This window comes from Vigna unguiculata, chromosome 3 (assembly GCF_037176805.1).
Source record: "Vigna unguiculata cultivar grain cowpea cultivar isolate G323 ecotype 2 chromosome 3, ASM3717680v1, whole genome shotgun sequence".
Classification (NCBI taxonomy): domain Eukaryota; kingdom Viridiplantae; phylum Streptophyta; class Magnoliopsida; order Fabales; family Fabaceae; genus Vigna; species Vigna unguiculata.
In genome coordinates, this window is record NC_140794.1 from 20,279,400 (window position 1) to 20,301,689 (window position 22,290).

Genomic DNA, 22,290 nt, shown 5'->3' on the forward strand with positions numbered 1-22,290 from the left:
GACTGTTCTAAGTTTGATTGGAAGATGATATTGATGTATAACATTAATAGTTGTTTGAGGTATTAATTTACATCCATAGTAAAGTAAAGAATGGTTAAAAAGACAGTACAGGATAAAAGAGTGTAACATTAAGAGTTGATAGAAGTTATTAATCTACCAGCTATGCCTGTGTCTTTACATTGCTGTATCCTAAGCAAGCTACAACTGTGCTACTTGTGAGATCCTGACAGACAGATCCAAAACAAAAATCCTCACCCTTCACGAATTTAAATAATCACTCTCCTTCCCGAATAAAAATAGACAGGTGTTGATGTTGTAAAGTTGTGAAGCATTCGGTATGAAAATAGTCAGGAAATTTGTTTCTCAGTTCCAAACAATGTTAGTAATCCTTGGACAACCTTCACTGGCAACAACTATTTTGAAAGAAACTAACCAACACACTCCACCTGCACGGTTACATCCTTGATTCCAGCATTATGTAACAGATGCAAAACCTGAGACTTGGCGGATGTCTTGTCTGTATCTGTCGACAAGTGAAGATGCAGAGTACCAACAACATCTGTGTTCGTGAAGCTCCAGGCATTAAACTTTTGAATGCCATAAACACCTTTTATCTTCAAAACGTTAGATAAGGCATCCTTCAACTCACGCTCTTGCACCCTTGGCACCCTTTGGAGTAAAACTTCTGCTGAATTTTTCAGTAAAGGTATCACGGAGGATACAATTAAAATAGAAATAAAAATTGAGCAGGCAGGATCAGCAATAAGCCATCCCTTGTACTTAATTAACAGTGTAGATATAACTACACCAACACTTCCCAAGGTATCAGCAAGAACATGCAAGAATATCCCTTCCATGTTGTGATCAATATGGCGATGGCCATGCTCTTTGTCGACAAGTGGAGCTTCTTCATGGTCATGACCGTGATCAATATGGTGTTCACCATGGTCATGACAGTGAGAAGCTTCAAGATGCTTAGGACTCCGAATACTGTGATTGTCTTCATGATCGTGACACTCACCATGATGCCTACTCCCATGGCTATGATGATTATGACTATGATGATCGTCATGATCACTAATGGATATAAATTTATTATGGCTTACATGTGTTGTTTCGTAAGGATGGCAATGCAGATGATCATGATCATGATCATGGTGGGTGTGATGGTGATTATGTAACTCAGAGTGTGAGTGTGAATGGGAGCATGATGATCCAGACCATCCATGGCCATGGGCGTGATGATGCTCCTCGTGAAAGAATATCAAGCCAATGACATTGACTATAAGCCCTCCTATAGAGACAACCAACAAGCTATTAGTTGATATCTCTTGGGGATCCAATATCCTCTCAAAGGACTCGACCACTATGAGGGCTCCCACAAGAACTAGAAACACAGCATTAGCATACCCTGATAGCACCTCAAATCTTCCTCTTCCATAGTTATAGTGATTATTCGCAGGCAAACGAGATATATACGAGGCATACAACCCGATGGCCAAAGCAGCACAATCAAACAACATGTGACAAGCATCAGATATCAGCCCAAGACTATTGCTCATAAAACCAACAGAAAATTCCACAACCATATAAGCAGCATTGATGAGAAGAAAAAGCGCGATTTTCCTTGATTTCCTCTCACTCAAAACATGTCTAATAGGCTTCATAATCACGTCACTAAAAGACTCCTCTTCATTGGAATGAAAAGGATCCAAGTCTCTAACACCAATATAGAGCAATAATCCACAGAGCAACAAACCCCAGAGGGAAAGTTCAGGGAAGTAAAAAAGTTCCAATACCAGGGTACACACGAAAGTGACCAGAAACTCCCTCTGAGAGTCTCTCAAACTCACCAAACCATCATCATCGTTGTCATCGTCGCTGTAATTCTCACTCAGCAGCACACCGAAAATAACAGTGTTGGCCAGGGGCCATAGCAGATTCCCAAAGGCAACACTGTCTTCTTCAGACTCAAACACAAAGAAGCTAAAAACGGCGGGAACAAAGAGAATAAGAGTGGTGAAAAAGAGAGTAATTAACCGAACCCGTTTGTTGCCAAGCTGTTTAAGCGTGGTTCCGGAATCAACGAGCTGGTACCGAGTGAGAAAGCCGGAGATGAAAGGAAGAAACAAAGGCCAAATCCTGCCAGAGACGCAGGTGGGAGAGAAAGGAAAGCATTCGACCCGGTCCCAGCCGAAGGAGAGCATGAGGAGGCCAAGGGAGAGGAAGAGGAAGCCGCGGAGGTTGGGCCGGCGGGGGTTTCTGGGCTGGGCCGCGACGGAGCCCATGAGTTCGGCAAGAATCATGGAGGCGGTGCTGCAGTAGCGGAGGGCTTGGAAGCGGAGGAGGAAGACGAGGGCGAGGAGGAGAGATTTGGTTAGGAGGATCCTGTGGTGGGAGTGGGGGAGGGAGAAAAGAGAGTGTTTGGGCTTGTGGTGGAGAAAGGGGTTATCTTTGGAGGAGGAGGAGGAGAAAAGGGAGAAGGTGAGGGTGAGGGTGAAGGAGAGGAGAGAGACAAGGAAGGAGAAGGGGAAGAGAGAGAAGGAGGGAGAGGAACGGAGGAAGGGGAGGAGTGAGTAGAGGGAGCGGAGGGAGAAGAAGAGGAGCAAGAAGAGGGAAGATCTGGATTTTGATTTCGATTTCGGGAAGGAAAAAGAAGCCGGTGGGCGGCGGCCTTTCGAAGGGGTGGGCGTCGGAGTAGGGAATGATGAGTATCGAAGGGCGGGGTAGGGTCCCGGAGTGCCGCCGAATGTGGCGGTTCGCGGAGGAACTGAGAGGCGGTGCGGGCGATGGTGGTGGTGATGAGGGTGAGAGTGACCGTGATCGTGATCGTGATCGTGATCGTGATCGGCCATTTGGGGGTGGACTATGGGTCTGCGGTTGTTGAGTCGACGGGCAAAAGGGGTACTGTTTGGCTGAGTTCGAGTGAATTGGGTTAACAAAAATATTTCTTAGGGTTAACTATCTTGTGAATACTCAATAATATATATTTTATTTTATTAGACAAAAAATAATTGATTTTTTTTATTGAAATGTAAAACGATGGGTTTTTCTTAAACTTTTAATGTACTTCAAGATTTTAATAATTTTCAATCATGAAATAAAGTTAATAATAGAAAAAAAAAAAGAATGGTAGACAATAAGATAATAGGGAGTAATTTTTTTATCTTATTATTGATAAGGAGAGTTATATGGGTATCAATCATATCAATAACATGAGTAATTGTATCATTGTATCGAATCAATGAACGACCATTAATTCATAACACTCTCCCGTGGGTGTCCATTGATAAAAGAATGAAAGAATGTGCTTCATTAAAACCTTAATAGAAAAAACTCTTTGGGATAAAAACAAACCTAGTGAAGGAAAAAAAATGCATCATTTTATATAATATTGTTCTTTACATCTTCTATTTCTTCCCTTCATGTAAACTTACATCATTAAGATGACGGAGTTCAATCTTGAGAACCAATTGCTTAAAAGTTTTCCTTGACAAAGACTTTGTAAATAAATCTGCTAAATTTTCACATGAGCAAATCTTTTGGATCTCTACATTACCATTTATTTGAAGAGCATAAGTGAAAAAGAATTTTGGAAGAATATGTTTTGTTCTGACTCCTTTAATATATTTTTCTTTCAATAAGTACTCAATAAGACACTTATGTCACACACGTCCTCATTACTTTAATTAATAAAAGGGCTTGTTCAATTTTATTGAATAACCCTCTTTAGAATTTGTCTTGTTGGGCAAATAAAATCCTTCAGGGATTTTTATAACATCATCCATTAGATGTAAATGCAAACCTTGTTGTGCAATTAGGATAATCAAATATTGCAATGTTGTTGTATCCAATACCAGAGAATATGTCTTTTCACAAATTAATATCAAGTTTTTTGAAAAACCTTAAGCAACCAATTGTGTTTTGTATCTAATAATTCCATCATTCTTAATTTGATTTTTGTGCAAAAATTCATATGTACCTAACGGGTTTCACACCTTGAGGTGTGCGAACCATAGGTCCAAAAAACCTTCTGTTTAACAAGTCAACCTAATTATGCTTATTTACATATTTTCATCTTGGCCAATCATTTCTTTGTCGACAATCTTCAATGATCATTGATTATTGATCCTCATTGTCATTCATAACATTTATCGCTATATTATATGTAAAAGTTTCGTCAATGTTAACTTCATTTTGGTTCCATATTATATGATTCATGACATTATTTATTGAGATCTCATCATTTTCAACAATTTCAAGTACCTAAGGTTCTTCTGGAACCGAATCATTAATTATGTCAAATGAGTCTTTTTGAATTTCAACCTTTTCGATTAGGTCAACTTGCATTTTAGCTCCATTTCTCATTCAAGAGTTTTTATCTTTGGAACCAATAGACCTACCACACTTCAAACGTGTCTTTGGAACTAACAAGTCTACCACACTTCAAGCGTGTTATGAATTATCCTTTGAACTTCCAGTTCACATTCTTTTGTACGAGGAACAAGATAAGATAATGATAATTCATTGCAACCAATATTCTTTTCCAATTGTTTTCTTTATCCCCTAATGTTGGAAAAACTTATTCATCAAAGTGATAGTCGAAAAGTCGAACTATAAATATGTTGAACTATTGGTAGTTCAAGATATTTTATTATTGAGGGAGAATCATATCCAACATATATTCTTAATTGTCTTTGTAAGACCCGTAGGATTTAATTAATTAAATAAATAATTAATTAATAAATGCGAGTGGGGAAATAATTATGAAATTAAATTATGGTTAGTATGATGTGGAAAAGTTCTAACTTAAGTGGTTGAGAGTACTTTGATTGTGTGAAAGGACTTGGGTTTAAGTCCTATGTATGCTAACATTTGTGTTATTGTTTTATTATTTAAATCTATCTAATCATGTTCTGGTATGATATGATGTCTGAATTGGATTTGTTAAGCATGAAACATGACTTGGTTGAATTGGTTGTGCAATTGCTTTGTGATTGAATGGTTATGGGTTCAAACCTTGGAGAACTAAACTAAAAACTTTATTTTTGGCATTTTGGCTTTGAATTGAATATGAAAGGTTGGGGAAAAACCCTAGATAGTTGAGAGGTAGCCTTGGGTAGCTGAAAAACAGATGATAAAGGTCAATTAAATGGTAATTAACAGTACCATTAGGTAAATTTTCGTTTTGGGTAATTAAACTCTACTAAAAGCCAAGTTTAAAAGGGTAAAAAGTGGTCATAGTGAAGGTTTTGGCAAGCTGGAATAGCAACCTGAATTAGAGCACGAAAATAAGAGAGATTGGTGAGGTTTGAGTGAGGTTCTGGTGAGGTTTGAGTGAGCACACCAAGAAAGGGGAGACGTGGTGATCATTGGAGTATCTCGAACATTTCAATTTAAGCGAAGGAATTCCAAGTTAGGGGAGCTAGACTCTGTTTATTTTTGTTGTTATATTAAATTCCATGAATGATATGATGATGTGAATGCATGACTCTCGTTTTGATTGTGAAATTCTGATTTATGGAAATTTTTCAGAAACCGCCTGGCGGGCCATACATAGCCACTAGACGGCTCATGCCTATTATATGAGTTTTGGAGTGTTTCTGGGGGCCGTGCCTGGCGGTGAAACCCTGTACCGCCAGGCGACGCAAATGGATGGCTAAATTCTAGGCTTATTTCAAGATCTGCCTGACAGTGATGAATTTTCGCCAGGCGACGCGAGTTTGTCGATGCGATTTTTGATTATGTGCTTCCAGGGAGGATTCTAATCGAGGGGAAATTTGGGGATTGGTGAATATAAAATAATTGAGGTGGTATTTTGTTGATTTCCGGCTTGAATGATCTGTATAAGTAATGGAACAGTGTTAGGGTTGGAAGGAAAGGAGACCTTGCTATTAGACCAATTGATGTTGAAATTGTAAGGGAGAAAGTGGTAAAGATTGAGTGGGGAATTACACATGAGTCTATATGCGAGTGAGTGAGAGTGTGAACTAAGAGAATATTTGACAGGAAACGCAACAAGAGAATGGGGGAAAATGTGATAGGCTGTAACAGAACCTTGAATTTCCCAAGCCTGGTGTACCGCCTGGCGGGCTAGAGGATACCGCCAGGCGACAACGTGGAAATCAGGGGCATGTGGGAGAGTTTGGAGTGCGTTAGGTTCAGGTTAGATGCGATGATAATCTGGTCATGAAATGATAAAGGTGGGTTTGCTGGTGTTCCTTGAGTTGTGGCTCGGAACGTATCCCTTGAGTTATGGCTCGGGATAGGGGTTAAACACGTGGTATTCCTTGAATTGTGGCTCGGAATAGCATCTCTTGAGTTGTGGCTCGGGATGGCGGATGAACACGAGGAACCCTTGAGTTGTGGCTTGGGTTGGCGAGTGTTGCCGGTGTGAGTGTGCTGGTTGTGGCCAGTACCGATGGGTCCAGATAGATTGCCCTCCTTAGTTGTTGGCTGACGAGTTAGGTAGTCTTGGGACGATACGGACTATGTTCGTATATGGGAACTCTACCTGGCGTTACGGTGTATGATCCGTAGCATTATTTCCCGCACGTGTTCTATCAGTTGTGGCCGATAGGTATGGCAGCAAGTCACCTTAAAGTAATCATTAGACGATGTAGAACACGAATAATCTGATTGGGGGTCAGATAGTAGGAATTAAAGTATAGAACAGATGTAGAATGTTTAATTATTCCTAGTGATATGTGAATATGTATATGAAACTATATAATTATTATGTTTTATCTGTTAAGCTCACCCTATCTGCGTGTGTTTGGTGATGATCGTGTACGCGGTACACGGGAGCAGATGTTGTTGATGCAGGTGGCTCTGGTGAAGCTTAGTTGCGGAGAGGGTATATCTTGGGGATTTTACTTTATGATTCTGAATCAGTTGTAAACATTTATGTTCTTGGACTTTTATTTTATAATTGACGAATACTTGTTCGAAATTTTCATTATCGATGTATGAAATAAAGACTTAAATTTCCCGGGTTTTGGGAAATGAGGAATTATTAAATGTGATGTTATTATCTATTTTCTTTATTTATTTATAAATTCGTAACATCCTGACAGGATGTTACATTTGGTATCAGAGCAATGGTTTTGAAAAATGATTTTTGGGGTCTATGGGGAGTGAGCTTATCGCGTTACGCTTACGTGACTGATTGTTTGTATTATTGTATTATTTTGGATGTGAAATCCTAATTTGAGATGTGTGTATGAACAACTATAACATATGGCACGCACAAGCTATGGCCTACAGGAGGAGAAAGAACGTTGTTGGAGCTGATGACATAGTCCAAGCGATTCATCGCATGGTGGACGCGATGCAGCCCATAGCTGCGCCACCCAGAGCCATAGTGGCACCCACTAGACCAGTATCTATGGAGGACTTCATGAAACATCAGCCAGCTAAGTTCTCCAGCAAGGCCACTCCTGACGAGGCAGATGCTTGGATTCGGGAATGTGAGAAGATTTGTCGAGTGCTGGAATGCACAGATGAGCAGAAGCTGTCGTTTGTCACATTTCTCCCGGTGGCAGACGTGGAGTACTGGTGGCAGGGGATGCAGCAGTTGATGCAGACCCGTAAGGAGCAGGTAACATGGGCTACGTTCAGGACGAGGTTCTTGGAGAAGTACTTCCCCAATAGTGCGAGGCACAAGCGAGAGGCAGAGTTCCTTACCCTTCAGCAGGGAACGATGACCGTGCAGGCATACATTGAGCGGTTCGAGTACTTGGCACGTTTCTACTCACCCGCGGTTATAGAGGAGTGGAGGTGCAGGAAGTTCGTGGGCAAACTAAAGCATGAGTTGCGCCGCTTCATTGTGCGGCTCCGGATTAGAGAGTTTCCAGTTTTGGTCGAGCAGGACAAAATTGTGGAGCAGTTGGAGACATGGTCTAGCAGGGGAGGGAGACAACAAAAGAATGCTCTAGATGTCAGATCACAGAAGAAACCATATAGCAGGCCACCAACTACCTCCAGGAGGCTACATTGCTAAAACTGTGGTGGGGAGCACTTGAGGAGAGATTGTACTAGACCTGCCATCAGTACAAGTGGAGGCAGTAGCACTGGTAAGTGCTACGTGTGTGAACAGACAAAACACTTTGCACGTTAGTGTCCTAACAGAAAACCAGCTGGAGGTGCGCCAACCAAGAAACCTGTGGGAGATCGGCCCAGAGCTTCAAGGCGTGTGTTCGCCTTGACGACTACAGAGGCAACCCAGTCAGGTAACTTATTGTAGTTCTTGTGTTTGTTGTGTGACCACGAAGTTGTGGTGTTATTTGACTCAGGGGCCACCCATTCATTCGTATCCAATGAATGCGCGGGGAGGCTCGGGCTTGCGATGCGAGAGTTGGAGTGCGAATTGATAGTCGCGACGCCAGCATCTGGAGAGGTATCCACCACTTCTGTATGTGTGGGGTGCCCCATGGAGGTGGCAGGCCGCAGGTTCAAGCTGAATCTCATTTGTCTGTCGATGGAGGGTCTGGACGTGATTTTGGGCATGGATTGGCTGTCGAGCAACCATGTAGTCATTGATTGCGGACGGTGCAGGGTAGTGTTCCTAGATACAGCAGGGTTGGAGCTTATCTTGTCTAATCAGGCGGTGAAGGAGATTGAGGCTGGAGTTACATGTTACATGATTGTGGTTCATGCGGAGAAGATGAGTACGACCGAGAAAATCAGCAGGATTCTGGTAGTGGATGAATACGCAAATGTCTTTCCGGATGAGATTCCAGAGTTACCGCCTAGCAGGGATGTGGATTTCTCCATTGATCTCATCCCTGGCGTTGGGCCAGTTTCTATGGCACCGTATAGGATGGCGCTTGCTGAGCTAGCCGAATTAAAGAAACATATTGAGGATCTACTTAAGAAGAAGTTCATCCGACTAAGTGCATCACCGTGGGGATCGCCTGTTCAGTTAGTGAAAAAGAAGGATGGTAGCTCCAGATTATGTGTTGATTACCGGCAGTTGAACAAGTTAACGATAAAGAATAAGTACCCGCTGCCGAGGATTGATGACTTGTTGGATCAGCTGAGGGGAGCTGCGGTGTTCTTGAAAATAGACTTGAGGTCGGGATACCATCAGATCCTGGTCAGGCCGGAGGACGTACAAAAGACTGCTTTTAGGTCACGTTATGGCCACTACGAGTATGTGGTGATGCCATTTGGGGTGACCAATGCGCCAGCCATATTCATGGACTGTATGAATAAGATTTTCTGGCCATATCTAGATCAATTTGTGGTAGTGTTCATCGATGATATTCTGATATACTCCGAGAACAGAGAAGAACATGCAGAGCATCTGAGGGTGGTGTTGGGGATCCTTCGAGAACATCAATTGTACGGGAAGTTATCTAAATGTGAATTCTGGTTGGAGGAAGTACAATTCCTGGGCCATGTAATCTCAGCCCAAGGAATATCAGTTTATCCGGCTAAAATCGAGACAGTGGTGAAGTGGGAGAGGCCCCAGACAGTTACAGAGGTGCAGAGTTTCCTAGGTGTGGCAGGGTATTATCGACGATTTGTGGAGGGTTTCTCCAAGATGGTGAGTCCCCTCACACAGCTTACCAGAAAGGACCAGCTTTTCTCATGGACAAATGAGTGTGAAGCGTGCTTTGAAGATATGAAGAGAAGACTGACTACCGCACCGATACTGGTAATCCCTGACACGACTAAAACATTTGAAGTGTACTGTGATGCCTCGTATAAGGGGTTAGGTTGTGTACTGATGCAGGATAAACGACTTGTAGCCTATGCATCGAGACAGTTGAAGGTGCATGAGAAAAATTACCCGACACACGACTTGGAGTTAGCGGCAGTCTTATTTGCTCTCAAGACATGGAGGCATTATTTGTATGGGGCGTAGTTTCAGGTATTCAGCAATCATAAAATTTAAAATACTTGTTTGATCATAAGGAATTGAATATGAGACAGAGACGTTGGATGGAGTATCTAAAGGACTACGACTTTGAGCTATTGTACCACCCTGGTAAAGCTAACGTTGTAGCGGATGCCCTAAGTAGGAAGAGAATTCATGTGTCAGCTATGATGATTAGAGAGTTGGAGCTGATAGAGCAGTTGCGGGACATGAATTTTGGGGCTGGATATGGGGCCTGGACATATACGATGCAGCATGCTGAGGATCACGAATGAGTTCCTAGATGAAGTTTGAGTGGAACAAGGTAAGGATCAGGAGCTGCAACAGATCATTGGTGAGTTGGGCACTGAGAAGAGGAAGGATTTTCGGATGGGCAAGGATGGTATTCTACGGTTCAGAGAGAGTGTGTGTTCCCAGCAACAGAGTTTTGAGGAAGATGCTCCTTGATGAGGGGCATAAGAGTCATCTTAGCATACACCCAGGTATGACTAAGATGTATAAAGATTTGAAAGTTACTTCCTGGTGGACAGGCATGAAGACAGATGTGACCGATTACATCGCTTCCTGCTTGGTATGTCAGAAAGCGAAGATTGAGCATCAGAGGCCGGGTGGTATGTTGGAGCCTCTGGATATTCCTCAGTGGAAATGGGACAACATTTCTATGGACTTCGTCATACATCTACCGAGGTCAGTAAGGGGGCATGACTCCATCTGGGTGATTGTAGATCGGTTGACGAAGTGTGCGAACTTTTTGCCCATAAATCAGAAGATGTCCCTGGATAAGCTGGCAGAGTTATACGTAAGAGAGGTGGTCCAACTACATGGTGTGCCTGCGAGTATTATATCGGATAGAGACCCAAGGTTCACATCGAGGTTTTGGCAGTCTTTGCAGAAGGCCTTGGGTACTCAGCTGAGAATGAGTTCAGCGTATCACCCTCAGATAGATGGACAGTCTAAGAGGACTATCCAGTCATTGGAGGATCTGTTGAGGACTTGTGTGTTAGATCATCTGGGCACTTGGAGTGATATGCTGCCATTGGTAGAGTTCACGTATAATAATAGTTACCATTCCAGCATTGGAATGGCACCGTATGAGGCATTGTATGGTAGGAATCCTATGCAGACAAGAGGAGGAGGCCACTTGAGTTTGAGGCTGGTGATCACGTATTTCTCCGAGTGACCCCTACAGCAGGCATTGGCAGAGCACTTAAATCGAGCAAGTTGACTCCACGATTCATCGGGCCATATCAGATCATGAGGAGGATTGGTCCTATCGCATATGAGATAGCCTTGCCACCGCACTTGGGAAACTTGCATAATGTTTTCCATGTGTCACAGCTGAGAAAATACATAGCCGATCCTACGCATGTTCTGGAGGATGATGATGTGCAGGTACGAGAGGACTTGACCGTTCGGGCCGGACCAGTGAGAATCTTGGATTCTCAAGTAAAGCAGCTCAGAGGGAAGGAGATCAGAACTGTGAAGGTGCTATGGGATGAGGCAACTCAGGAAATGACATGGGAGATGGAAGATGTCATGACGCAGTCCTATCCTCATCTTTTCACTAGTAAGTTCTCTTTTTCGAGGACGAAAAATTTTTAAAGGTGGGAGTATTGTAAGACCCGTAGGATTTAATTAATTAAATAAATAAATAATTAATAAATGCGGGTTGGGAAATAATTATGACATTAAATTATGGTTGGTATGACGTGGAAAAGTACTAGCTCAAGTGGTTGAGAGTACTTCGATTGTGTGAAAGGACTTGGGTTCGAGTCCTATGTATGCTAACTTTTGTGTTATTGTTTTATTATTTAAATCTATGTAATCATGTTCTGGTATGATATGATGTCTGAATTGGATTTGTTAAGCATGAAAATAAGAGATGGATTTGTTAAGCATGAAAATAAGAGAGATTGGTGAGGTTTGAGTGAGGTTCTGGTGAGGTTTGAGTAAGCACACCAAGAAGGGGGAGACGTGGTGATCATTGGAGTATCTCAAACATTTCAATTTAAGCGAAGGAATTCCAAGTTAAGGGAGCTGGACTCTGTTTATTTTTGTTGTTATATTAAATTCCATGAATGAGATAATGATGTGAATGCATGACTCTCGTTTTGATTGTGAAATTCTGATTTTTGGAAATTTTCCAGAAACCGCCTAGCGGGCCATACATAGCCACTAGACGGCTCATGCCTATTATATGAGTTTTGGAGTGTTTCTGGGGGCAGCGCGTGGCGGTGAAACCTTGTACCGCCAGGCGACGCAAATGGATGGCTAAATTCTAGGCTTATTTCATGATCTGCTTGCCAGGCGACGCGAGTCTGTCGACGCGATTTTTGATTATGTGCTTCTTGGGAGGATTCTAATCGGGGGGAAATTTGGGGATTGGTGGTTATAAAATAATTGAGTTGGTATATTGTTGATTTCCAGCTTGAATGATTTGTATAAGTAATGGAACAATGTTAGGGTTGGAAGGAAAGGAGACCTTGCTATTAGACCAATTGATGTTGAAATTGTAAGGGAGAAAATGGTGAAGATTGAGTCGGGAATTACACATGAGTCTATATGCGAGTGAGTGAGAGTGTGAACTAAGAGAATATTTGACAGGAAACGCAGCAAGAGAATGGGGGAAAATGTGATAGGCTGTAACAGAACCTAGAATTTCCCAGGTCTGGTGTACCGCCTGGTGGGCCAGAGGATACCGCCAGGCGACAACGTGGAAATCATGGGCATGTGGGAGAGTTTGGGGTGTGTTAGGTTCGGGTTAGATGCGATGATAATCTGGTCGTGAAATGATAAAGGGTAATTCAATGAAAAAGGCTTCTCTTTGATATATTTTTGAGTGGGATTACAAGTTATGAAGGATAAAGAATGGAAAATCCCGAGTGGGTCGTGAGGTTTGAAAATAGGTTTTAATTCGGAATGAAGTATAAAGCACAATTAAGGTTGGATGGGTATCGAACATAAGCCAGTCAGAGTCTAAGATAATAGATTAAGATGATTAATCACATGCACAACAGGAGCAATAGTATATTATGAGGTAAAATTTATGTTTTGTGTGGGTAGGAGTGGATTAAATATCATGATAACAGGTAATATTGACCTTAATCTTAAGCTTGGGTGTGGAGTAAGGGATGGAGAGGTCCGTGGAAGGGAATGAAAGATCATTACAGGTACTAAAACATGTTAAACCAGAAACAAGCTGTTCTGGTATAGCGTCTGGCGGGAGGGAACGACTCCGCCAGGCGAAAGAGAGGGAATTAGAGAGAACCTGATAGCGCAACGCCTGGTGGTCGGGTCTGTGGCGCCAGGCGATATATGCGCAACAGTGAGCCACTACTACGTAGGCACCTGGCGGTGAGGGTAATACCGCCAGGCGGTGACTACAGCGAGAGAGTTTATTGAGGCGCTGTGCGCCTGGCGGTACGAGACACCCGCCAGGCAGTTTGGGAGCTGGCAGCGCCTGGCGGCACGTGTCCTCCGCCAGGCGATTTGTACTGCTGCAACTTGGTATTTTTATTGCGAAATTGTGATCTACAAGGTGTCTAGCGGTGCTTTAAAGGTGGGTTTGCTGGTGATCCTTGAGTTGTGGCTCAGAACGTATCCCTTGAGTTATGGCTCGGGATAGGGGTTAAGCACGTGGTATTCCTTGAATTGTGGCTCGGAATAGCATCTCTTGAGTTGTGGCTCGGGATGGCGGATGAACACGAAGAACCCTTGAGTTGTGGCTTGGGTTGGCGAGTGTTGCCGGTGTGAGTGTGCTGGTTGTGGCCAGTACGATTGGGTCCAGATAGATTTCCCTCCTCAGTTGTTGGCTGACGAGTTAGGTAGTCTTGGGACGATACGTACTATGTTCGTATATGGGAACTCTACCTGGCGTTACGGTGTATGATCCATAGCATTGTTTCCCGCACGTGTTCTATCGGTTGTGGCCGATAGGTATGGCAGCAAGTCACCTTGAAGTAATCATTAGACGATGTAGAACACGAATAATCTGATTGGGGGTCAAATAGTAGGAATTAAAGTATAGAACATATGTAGAATGTTTAAGTATTCCTAGTGATATATGAATATGTATATGAAACTGTATAATTATATATGTTTCATCTGTTAAGCTCACCCTATCTGCGTGTGTTTGGCGATGATCGTGTACGCGGTACACGGGAGCAGATGTTGTTGATGCAGGTGGCTCTGGTGAAGCTTAGCTACGGAGAGGGGATATCTTGGGGATTTTATTTTATGATTCTGAATTAGTTGTAAACATTTATGTTCTTGGACTTTTATTTTATAATTGACGAATACTTGTTCGAAATTTTCATTATCGATGTATGAAATAAAGACTTAAATTTCCCGCATTTTAGAAATGAGGTATTATTAAATGCGGTTATTATCTATTTTCTTTATTTATTTATAAATTCGTAATATCCTGACGGGATGTTACAGTCTTTGAGGACCCAATATAGTCCCTTTTGGTGGGGAAATTGAAACATATACACCACACTCAAAAATTCTTACATGAGAATATTAGGTCACCAACTGCATAATAAAGTATTTGTGATAACTTGTTGGCTTGATGCATATCAGTAATGCAACATGCAAAATTGCATATCTCTAAGTAGCCATCAAAAGATTAGCTCTCATAAGTAATGGTCTTGCAACCAATTTTAGACGTTCTAGTAATGATTTCACAAGTCTATTTTAAGTATGAACATGTGCTACTAGATGCTCAACTTCAATTCCAATTGATATACAATACTCATTAAAAGCATGAGATATAAATTCACCAGCATTATCAAGAAGAATTTTCTTAATCGGATAATCTAAGATGAGCTCTAACTGTACTAATAACTTTGCAAATATGTGATTGTGAGTTGATAATAAACAAATATGTGACCATCTAGTTCATGCATCAATTAAACCATGACATATATAAATGATCCATATAGTGGGTGTATTGGACCACAAATATCACCCTTTATTCGTTCTGAAAATGAGATTGACTCATTTCTAATTTTTCTGGTGATGGTCTTATATCAACTTCTATGAATGTATAGTACATGAGAACTCATTGGTTTGAAGAAGTTTCTTGACTGTTATGTGGGTGTCCACATGAGTTCAATATTGTTCTCGCAGGAACAAATTAGTTGCTCAGATGCTTTATTTCTTTCTTTAATGGTATCATCAAGACCCACTACATCTAAATGTATTTCAACATTTCACATCCAATATAAGTAATTCTTCCTTGTAATATCAAGGGTCACAAATTCCACAAATTCAGAATTTGTAAGGTTTGACATGTTTAGAATTAGCATAACAAATAATAGTAATAATAGTCATCATAATAATAATTATCATTATAATAATAATAATAATAATCAGACAGAGATGAAGATTGATAAAGTCAAACCATTCTTATGATAAAAATAACAATATAAGATAAAATTGATAAAATTATAAATGAAGAAAGGATTAGAAAGAGTCTGGATTAAGACATGCAGAATATTGTCCTTAGAGAGAAAAAACTTCCACTAGCCCATAATTGGTTGGAGCATGGTGTTGATAACGTGTTATGAAATAAAGTTATTAACATAGAGAAGAAGGAAAGGAAGGATAGAGATTAAGATAATAGGGAGCAACTTTATGTGTCTTATTACTGATAGGAAGAGTCCTATTTATAGATACAATATGGTAACCCCAGAAAGAAATAAATCAAATAGTTAATACATAATACATAAAGAAAAAGTAATGAATCATATAAGTATCAATCATATCAATCACATGAGTAATTGTATCAAATCAATGGACGGCCATTAATTCATAATATAATCAATATTTATACGATACTTACCAACGTATCTTTATCTTTAGGAGGTCGCTATAATTTTTTTAAAAGTTATAAAATTAAAGTTAGAAAAGTACTTATATTTTGTAAGACTCATTGATAATTGATAATGTTGAGTCACACTTATATAATCGTATTAAATGGATCATGAAAATAAGTTCAGATTACGCTTATTATTAAATATTTATAATTGTGGATGCTTATTTTATTTGTGGATATTGGAAATGTGTTTAAATTTAAGTAAACTTAAAACTCAATTTACGGTATTAGTGTTTGTTTAGCTTTTGTTTGTGCTACATTGAACATTGGAAAATCTTGCAAACTTGAGAATATTAGAAAAATAAAAAAAATGTTCATGGATTTGTTAGCTATTGTTCCAAACTGAGAAATATTTTTAAGATTCTTACATAATCTATTTTTATATATGAATATATCAACATATAAACTACAGGGTAAATAGTATATACAATCAAACCGTCCTATGCATGATTAGATAGGTTACAAATTATGCATTAGACATGCATCTAATCTTACCAATACTCGATCCTTAGATGAGCTTATCAAATACCGAATAATACAAAATCTTAATTAGGAATGACAAATAAATTTGCTCTTGTGAGTATTGTCTAAATTCGTTTTCGTTCTGATGAAAAATTATTGCATTAACTAGATATGAATATCGTGTAAAATCTTTTATGTAGTTTCAATTTTCTAACAATTCAAGAACTACTCTATTATACAGGAACTTTTAGAAACTATGATTCTCACAATTATATTATTAGAAGAGTTTAAAAAACTTACCTGGGTCGATTACAAAGTTCTCTTAATCAATGTTTTCCCTTCTCTTACTTTTCTTTAATGGCTTCTTAATGATATAGAATTACCAAGTACAAAGTTTTTTCCTGTCAAAGTCACTTTTCTTTTACATTCTCTTTTGGAACATAATACTCTTCAACTTTTCAAGAGCAATTGTCATATTTTACTTCTAGTATTTTAAAAACTTTAATAAAATACTATAATACTCCTATGAAGTGAGAAGTGAGGGAATTAATTTAATAAGCCTAAAATAATCACCATAACTTTAATACCTTTATATTATAATAAACGACTTTGACACTTGACTCAACGAACCCAACAGCTTCAAAAACGGACCAAAGAGTTGTGAATAAAGACATAAGAAATAGCAAGGTTGCTACAGTAAGCCCAATAGAACCATGAGAACCAACTTAGAATGCAAAGAACACGGTTCAAGAACAACTTACGTGACAGGAGAACGAGGTTTGGCTAGCTTGAAAGGGACGTAGGATCAAACCCTAGCAGAGCTTTGGAGGAGATAGAAAGCGTGACGGCTACGTTTTATGTAGAGTGAAAGGAATGGGTGAGACTAGGGCAAATTAGGTCTGAATCTTCTTTTTGGGCCAGCCCTTCGGCCCAAACGATTGGGGCAGCCATTAAAATAAAAGGCAGAAAATAAATGGGCCTTACATTCTCCTCAACACAAAATTTTCGACCTCGAAAAAAAAACTTACCAGGGAAATAGATGCGGATGTGACTTTCTCATATCCTCCTCCAACTCCCAAGTAGAGTCACCCGTTCTCCGATCCTAGATGACTTTGACAATATTGACTGTTTTCCCTCGATGTTCCTCAACTCGGCTCTTCTCCAGCTCCACTGGTGGTACTTCCACAGTGAGATCCTCCCTGATCTGCACATCCTCTACTTCAAGCACATGAGAGGGATTAAAGACATACTTCCTTAACTGCGACACGTGAAACACTGGGTGAAGATTTGCCAACTGTGGGGGTAGAGCTATCTCATAAGCCACCGGCCCAATCCTCCTTGAGATCTGATAGAGGCCAAGGAACTTAGGAGAGAGCTTCCTTGAGCGGAGCGCCTTTCCCACACCAGTGGTTCGGGTCACCCTCAAGAACAGATGATCTCCAGCCTCGAATTCCAAGGGCCTCCTCCTGCGGTCTGCATAAGCCTTTTGTCTGCTTTGTGAAGCCTGCATCTTGTTCCTCACCAATCTCACCTTCTTGATGGTCTGCTTCAACAACTCTGGTCCAACCAACACTACCTCCCCATCCTGATACCAATACAAAGGAGTCCTACACTTACGGCCATAAAGAGCCTCATAAGGTGCCATACCTATGCTCGCATGGAAACTATTATTATAGGTGAACTCAATCAATGGTAATACTTCATCCCAAGTGCCCAAGTGATCCAATATGCACGTCCGTAGTAAGTCTTCAAGTGACTGGATCGTCCTATCAGACTGGCCATCGGTCTGGGGATGATAGGCTGAACTCATCGCGAGTTTGCTTCGCAGAGCGCTCTGCCAAAACTATGATGTGAACCGTGGATCCTTGTCTGATACAATGCTCGAAGGCACCCCATGCAACCTCACAATCTCCTTGATGTACAATTGAGCCAACTTTGCCATAGACATCCTCAGGTTCATCGCCAAGAAATGTGCGCTCTTGGTCAATCGGTCCACTATGACCCAGATGGTGTCATGCCCTCTAAAAGTTTGTGGCAAATGGGTCACAAAGTCCATCGAGATGCTATCCCATTTCCATACCGGTATCTCCAAGGGCTGCATAATCCCACCAGGTCTCTGATGCTCCACATTTGCCTTCTGACAGGTCAGATAGGCAGACACGAACTGTGTCACATCCTTCTTCATCCTTTGCCACCAAAAAGCTTCCTTGAGGTCTTGATACATCTTAATCATGCCCGGATGCAAGCTAAGACGACTTTTGTGCCCTTCCTCCAGGATTACCTTTTTCACCTTGACATTATCAAGCACACACACTCTGCCCTAGAACCTGAGTATTCCATCACTACCCAAAGCAAAATCCTTCCCTTCATCTGACCCAAGCTGTTCTCTCACCATGTTCAAGCTGGCATCCACCAACTATCTCTCTCTAACTAAATCTAGAAAGTCATTAGATATAGTCGGGGTACTACATCTAATGAACTCTGATCCCAACTCTACATGCAGTTTCATATCCTTGAACTACTCTAGTAGTTCCACCTCCTTTATCATAAGATGAACGACGTGTACTATCTTCCTACTCAAGGCGTCTGCTCCAAATTTGTCTTCCCCGGATGATACAAGAGTTCAAAATCGTAGTCTTTCAGAAATTCCATCCACTTTCTCTGCCTCATGTTCAGCTCCTTCTGATCAAACAAATACTTAAGGCTTTTGTGATCGCTAAACAAACGAAACTGGGCACCGTAGAGGTAGTGCCTCCAGATCTTCAAGGCAAACACAATAGCCGCCAATTCCAAGTCATGAGTGTGGTAGTTTATCTCATGCACCTTGAGTTGCCTAGAAGCGTAGGTCACTGCCTTATTCTCCTGCATCAACACACAGCCCAATCCTAGATGAAAGGCATCACAATAAACCTCAAAGGGTTTTCCAACATTGGGGATCAATAGGATTGGAGCGCTGGTCAATCTTATCTTCAGCTCTTAGAAACTTTCCTCACACTTATCTGTCCAGGTGAAAGGTTGATCTTTCCGAGTGAGTTGTGTCAGGGGCGCCACTATCTTGGAGAATCCCTCTATGAATCTCCTATTGTAGCCAGCTAACCCCACAAAGCTCCTGATCTCTGTAGCTGACTTGGGACTTTCCCACTTAACCACTGTCTCGACCTTTGTCGGATCCACTGCAATACTGTGCGCAGATATCACATGCCCTAAAAAATGAACCTCTTCCATCCAGAATTCACACTTGGATAACTTGACATACAACTGCTTCTCCCTCAAAACACTAAGCACCAATCTCAGGTGTTCTGCATGCTCCTCCCGAGTCCTGGAACAGATAAGTATATCGTCTATAAAGACTACGACGAACTTATCTAAGAATGACCAGAAAATCCTGTTCATGTAGTCCAAAAACACCACTGAAGCATTGGTCACACCGAAAGGCATAACCACATACTCATAGTGGCCATATCTGGACCTGAAGGTCGTCTTCTGCACATCATCAACCTTCACTAAGATCTGATGGTAACCCGATCGTAGATCTATCTTCGAGAATACTGATGACCCATGCAACTGATCCATCAAGTCGTCAATCCTTGGAAGCAGATACTTGTTCTTGATCGTCATTTTGTTCAGTTGCCTGTAGTCCACACACAGGCGTGAACTCCCATCCTTCTTCTTCACCAACAGCACTGGTGCTCCCCAAGGCGAAGTGCTGGGTCGGATGAACTGCTTCTCTATCAGCTCCTCTATCTGCTTCTTGAGTTCCACCAACTCTACCGGAGTTATGCGATATAGGGCCATCGACACCGGACATGTTCCTGGTACCAGATTAATAGAGAACTCTACCTCTCTATTTGGAGGCAGCCCTGGTACCTCCTCTGGGAATACATTCTCGAACTCGTGTACCATTGGTATGACCGATGTCCCCTCCTCTTTCCCCACCTCCATATGAGTGAAAATTATGAAGCATTGTGTGCCCCTTTGAATCTCCCTCACGACTCCTTGGGATGATAACAACTCAGGCTCCTCTGAGTTGAGAAACAACAACCTTTTCTCTCGACAATCTATAAGGATGCGATTGGCAGAGAGCAAATACATCCCCAAGATCACCTCCAACTCTTGTAGAGGTAGGCATATCAGATTCACTTTGTACCTTTGTCCCTCTACCTCCACTGGACACCTAGCGCACAAGGACGACGTCCTGACCAAACCCGATGCTGGAGTAGACACCACAAGTTCACACTACAGCTCACACATCGGTAGACTCAACTTTTTCACACATGCATCCAACACAAATGAGTGTGTCGCTCCAGAGTCATATAGCACACAATAAGCCTCCTCGGCTATCATACAATGGCCTATAACGAGGTTACCTGAACCCGTTGCCTTTGCTCCGGTCATGGCGTATACTCTGCCCGATGCCTGAGGCCTATTACCTCCCCTCCTCTGGTGGTTTTGGGTTGGGGCCAAAACTGGGGTACGCGTCGCTGTCCTCGCGAGAGTAGGGCAATCCCGGCCTAAGTGGCCTTCTTTGCCACAATTGTTGCACATCTTGAAGCCTGCAAGCTAGGGGAAAACATTCCTCTTGTGTGGTCCCCCACGCTGTTAGCACTAAATCCTGCTTTGTTGGGAAGAAGACTCCCTAGACCCCTGAGACTGGAAATGGGGCCTAGTATAGGGTTTCCTCCTCTCCTCGTGCCTATGCCTGGACCTAGATGTCCCTCCCACTCTCTACTACGATGGGTGCTGAGTTTCCACCTCCACCTTCATCTTCTCCATGACCCTTGCCTTTTCCACCAAGGCTACAAAGTCCTTGATGGATAGCGGGACCACTATCAAACGAAGGTCTCCACTGAGGTCGTTCTCAAATTTCTTGCATCGCAACTCTTCATCCAGTGGCATGGTGTAGAAACAACTGAAGTGCTTGAACTTTTCTGCATACTCAGCCACAAACTTGGCTCCCTGGGTCAACTGCAAAAATTCCACCTCTTTAGCATATTTGATGCTGCCAGGGAAGTACTCGAAGATGAACTTCCTCCTGAAGACGTCCCAAGTAACTGGTTCCTTCATCTCCTCCATGATGGACTTCATGCTGATCCACCAGTGCTCAGCCTCACCCGTGACCATGTATACCGCGAATGCTAGTCTACTCTCCTCGGGGCACATCTTGGCATCGAATATCCTCTCAATGTCCTTCAGCCACATTGAACTTGACTGGATAGTGCTTCAAAAAGTCCTCCAGACTCCATTCCTGATGGCGAGGTCCTGGTTTAGGACCGTGGACAGGGGCAGTAGTCCTATTTTCCTCCAACTGACGGAGGGCCTCCATGTGTTGTCTGTGAGCGTCCTCAACAACCACCCTAGCAGCCTCCATCTATTGCATTACCAGTTGTTGCTGCTCAAGCGATGCAGTCTGCCGCTACATTGATGCTTCATGTTGTTGCATCATCGTTTTACTCTACTGCGTCATAGCAGACACCATCACTTTTATTGCCCTGACGATATCTAGTGCATCGTCCTGAGAAGGCTGAGAGTTCCTATGCTGAGGTGCCATGTCACTAGCACACAAGAAAAACAAGAGTTAGACTTGGTTGGCTTAGAGCTTAGCTAGCAACACACAAGCTACAACGGTAGCTAACCAGGCACACTAGACCATAGATCCTAAGGAACGACCGCTCTGATACTATAAATGTAACATCCCAAAAACTGGATAACCTCGGATTAATAAAACGCCACATACATGAATATTCAGAGGCTATAAAATTTGGAGTATGAAGGTACATAGAACACCAAACATGCCCCCTTACATAAAAAAAGGCCCCACACGACCCAAAACAAAGTACACCGGTGAAATAGTAGTTCTAGGCCTTGTACAGACAAGACCATCATAACTAATGAAATTCCTTCTACGATGGGCCCCACAATGGGCCCAATACCCGTCCATAACCATCAAGCTGCAACATCTCTACTATCATTGCCACTGCCAGGGGTTCTCACATCTGCTCACATCAATAAAATTGATGATCATCACAAAGGAGGAAAACCACACACAAGCATACAAACAAGCGAAAGG

The 22,290-nt window shown here is 41.9% G+C and overlaps 3 protein-coding genes across 3 annotated transcripts; 1 reads left to right on the plus strand and 2 right to left on the minus strand.

Annotated features, from left to right (window-relative positions):
* Nucleotides 1-106: 106 nt before the first annotated feature.
* LOC114178915 (zinc transporter-like protein) lies at nt 107-2,938 on the minus strand. Its single transcript, XM_028065062.2, has one exon. It carries the CDS (start codon nt 2,853-2,855, stop codon nt 429-431), a length of 2,427 nt encoding a protein of 808 aa, XP_027920863.2. The 5' UTR covers nt 2,856-2,938; the 3' UTR covers nt 107-428.
* Nucleotides 2,939-7,255: 4,317 nt separating this feature from the next.
* LOC114175127 (uncharacterized) lies at nt 7,256-8,002 on the plus strand. The gene has a single exon (XM_028059894.2). The coding sequence runs from the start codon at nt 7,256-7,258 to the stop codon at nt 8,000-8,002; it is 747 nt and encodes a 248-aa protein (XP_027915695.2).
* A 12,949-nt stretch (nt 8,003-20,951) lies between these two features.
* Nucleotides 20,952-21,383, minus strand: LOC146887568 (uncharacterized). Its single transcript, XM_085670284.1, has one exon. It carries the CDS (start codon nt 21,381-21,383, stop codon nt 20,952-20,954), a length of 432 nt encoding a protein of 143 aa, XP_085526410.1.
* Nucleotides 21,384-22,290: the final 907 nt, after the last annotated feature.

Coding starts and splice junctions, on each gene's coding strand:
- LOC114175127 (XM_028059894.2), top strand. CDS start 7,256: ATGGCCTACAGGAGGAGAAAGAACGTTGTTGGAGCTGATGACATAGTC.
- LOC114178915 (XM_028065062.2), bottom strand. CDS start 2,855: ATGGCCGATCACGATCACGATCACGATCACGATCACGGTCACTCTCAC.
- LOC146887568 (XM_085670284.1), bottom strand. CDS start 21,383: ATGTGCCCCGAGGAGAGTAGACTAGCATTCGCGGTATACATGGTCACG.